Source organism: Siphateles boraxobius, unplaced genomic scaffold (genome assembly GCF_051911475.1).
Source record: "Siphateles boraxobius isolate OS27281-9 unplaced genomic scaffold, OSU_SipBor_1 25, whole genome shotgun sequence".
NCBI classification, from domain to species: Eukaryota; Metazoa; Chordata; class Actinopteri; order Cypriniformes; family Leuciscidae; genus Siphateles; species Siphateles boraxobius.
The window spans coordinates 34739960-34743443 of NW_027508866.1; the positions used below are offsets into that span (position 1 = coordinate 34739960).

Genomic DNA, 3484 nt, shown 5'->3' on the forward strand with positions numbered 1-3484 from the left:
TTCATTGTCTCATGCTCATTTATGGCAAAATTTATTTCTAACATCCTTTTGTTTTATCGTTTAGATAAATTGAGCTTTTCCAATTGGATGAGTGATTTTCTGCACATTTACTGCTCACAATATACAATTCTGTTGCAATTGATTGTGTTTTTTTTAAAGACATTGTGAGCATCAAACAATAAACAAGCAAAAGTATGTTCTATACACAATTACTCAAATGTATTACGAATGAATTTGTATGTTGACAAGCTGATTTTCTATGCCATTAATGCCTCAACCACTGGTCGAATTGTTTATTTCAAACCTACAGGTCATTTGTATCCTGTTTCTTAGACATTGAAGCACTAGCCACATTCTCAACCATTCATTTCTATTAAATTGTCTTTTACTGTAGGGTGCGGTCACATTAGTGAAATTTCATGGGGAACAAAAAGGTCAATTGTCAATAGCATAGAGATATATGAAGCACAGCTCACACAGCTAGTCACTTTCAAACCAAGCAGCTTTCTGTTGGTCAGTTTCAAAGTCTGTTTCAACTTAAATACGAGCAAAAAATGAGAGGGGAAATCGTTCCGATTCGATCGTTTAGATTCCTATTGCAATGACTTGATTTTGCTGAGCAACGGTACATGTGACCGCACCTTAAGGATGCACTGTTGAAATTGTTAATTTTACCTTAGATGCAATATTATAGATGATATTTTTTCAGTTTCAGCAACGAATTATTGTCAGTGCAAATTGGCGCCTTACTGTCAAACTGCTTAGTAATAGTAGCAACCATTCAGTGTCCAAAAATCTCAGTGAAGTCACCAACCCGCTTGAGCTGTTCAGTTTGCATGGAGTGTCTTCTTATCAGCATCCTCCTAGTCTTGAGATCCTTAGGAAAACCTGCAGGAGCCGAGGGTATGCAAGGCTTCATCCCTGCTGCTACGCCACAAACTGCTTTGTTGCTGGAGCCAATGCTGCTTGAATTTACGCTTCCAGTGATGTTTGGGATCAGAGCGTGCTGGTTTAGAGGAGGGAGGAAACCAGCTCGAGGATGGGAAATGGGATCCAAAAGCGCCCCAGAGCCCCGACGCTCGTAGCTAATAGGATTCCTCCTGTGCATGTGCGTCAACGAAGCATTCTCAAGAGATTCCCTGGAGCCTACCAAGGTAGGAGAACGCGAGTTAGCAAGCTTTCTCTTCTCCAGATGTCCTTTACGGTCTTCTGGTGAGTTGGCAAGCCTCACTGATAGTTGAGAATCCGAGCTGTAGTGGTCCATTCCTAGTTGCCTTCTCTGGATGATGTTGCGGAGACTGGATACAGCCAAATTTGGCAGGGATTTTCCCGGATCCTTATCAGCAGGTAAAGCTTCCACGCTGCTTTTGCAATGAAGATTAGGATGGGATAAAGAGTGTAAGGATGATAAGCTATCAAAGGACATGTTTCGGCACAGTGCTCCTTCCGGTCTTAGACCTTCACAATTGCTTCCTCGACTTAGAGTTTGACTCAAACAGTTGGCTTCTTTCAAATCAACACTGGAATGACGTGATAGCGGTGTATTGCCGAAAGCCAATCTCTTCATTTTGAAAGTTAACTCCTCTTCGAGTGTGATGTCCGGGAGTTCCTCCGTAGCCGAGGTGGTTTTGGCGTACTGTTGGGCCAGAAGAGACTGTGGGATTTTCAGCCAAGGCTCGGAGTGTAATCTTTGGAGATTGTGGAGTTTGCTCACTCGACTGTGCACCAGGGGAGCCTGGTGGGATGGAGAGGTTGGCTGCGAATTCGTCATGCTTTGTAAGTCCTGGAAGGAAAACATATGCTCTGTAGGACTAGAAGAAAGTGTCCCATGTGGAGATGTACTGAGGAGAATATCAGATGGAGAAGCACAGGGAACGATGCTGGAGTTTTGATTGTCCCATTGTTCCACCATTGCAAGTGGAGGAATGGATAGGTACTGTTTTGCCATTTGCCTTCCACATGCAAGTTTATCAGGGGTGATGATGATAACTTCTTTTCCTCTGGCTTTGCATGCATCTATCAACATTTTAAGAGTTTCTTCATCGCTGGCATTGATGGCGTATATCAGAGCCGAAGAACCAGTGTGGTCCTCAAGACATGGGTCCGCTCCGCTACCCAAAAGCAACGCCACCACCTCAGAACCAGCTTGCTCCAAGCAGGCGTGCATTAAAGCGGTCTTCCCACTTTTATCCTGGATGTTCGGGTCAGCTCCACTTTCAAGCAGGTACCCCACCATTTTAACCTTCGAAACACTTTGGTGGTCCGTATGCCTGCTCCTGCAGGCGATCATCAGGGGTGTTTCGCCACACTCGTTGCTCTCGTTTATGTAAGCGCCGCCTTCCAGGAGTAGTCGTGTGAGACGGAGACGACTTAGGTAGACAGCCTTAAGCAAGGAGTTGCTGTCAACTTTGACCACTTGTGGACCTTCCATCTTCACCTCTTTCACTGAGACTCACACCTGGGGATCACGAATGCTGCCATGACAAACCTGTGAGGAGGGGAACAAGATGAGCCAGGGAAAGCATATAACAAGAAGAATATGAAAAATCAACTTTTTTGAAATGGAACAGTTTATTGAACCTAAAATATTAAACAATAATAAAAAAAAAGTTTGCATGTTTTTTTTGTTGTTGTTCAGTATCATATATCAGGCTTTTGAGGCTCATATAGTACTATATTATTAGAATAGGAAGGAAAAAACACCAGTTTTATTCAGAGGCCCAAACTCTGAAAACTGAATTATACTCTGAATGCAGTTGCTGACATTAATATGGCCAAAGCGTAAGATGAAATTCTGATATCTTGTGATGTAAATCAATAAGATATTTATAACAGTAAAACAGACTATGAACATAAAATGCATATTAATATTAAGTCATCTCTTTACTCTATATCTCTCAATAATGTCGAACTAAGATGATATTTAAATGCTCTGTAGTTAAAAAACACAATGCACTGCAACACAATTAGGATTGGGATATCAACAAATACACCTTCCTCAATACTATTTGATACTATCTATTGATAATACATATTGATAATAAAACCTTTTTTGATTCAGATCAGTTATTGTTCATCCTGAAATACTACTTATGAATGAATAATATATAAGTCATTCTTATGTTAAAATTATAAAAAACATTTTTCACAGCAAAAAAGTCATAAGCTGAAGACAAATAGACAAAAAAGGCCTTTTACTTGCTAAAAAAAAGTATAAACTATCAATCAGACAACAAAAGGCATGTAGTAGATGTGTGCAAGTATTTCAGTAACATTTTGGCTATATTGATAATTTAGAGGTCTTAGAAATTTGCGTATCAAATATGATACAGAAGGCTGTATAACACTTTCCATTTGAAAAGCTCTTCTTATGGCACATTACACACATTACATGTACTAAATGCGTAGCTGTGAGTTATACTGTGGTCTGCACATTGTTAGTTGCTTGATTTGGTTGCACACAAATGCTGCAAAATAATAAAAT

At 40.3% G+C, this 3484-nt stretch overlaps 1 protein-coding gene across 1 annotated transcript; it reads right to left on the reverse strand.

Moving 5' to 3' along the window:
* Nucleotides 1-718: 718 nt before the first annotated feature.
* Nucleotides 719-2475, reverse strand: ankrd34ba (ankyrin repeat domain 34Ba). Its single transcript, XM_077243720.1, has one exon. It carries the CDS (start codon nucleotides 2429-2431, stop codon nucleotides 782-784), a length of 1650 nt encoding a protein of 549 aa, XP_077099835.1. The 5' UTR covers nucleotides 2432-2475; the 3' UTR covers nucleotides 719-781.
* Between the last annotated feature and the right edge of the window lie 1009 nt (nucleotides 2476-3484).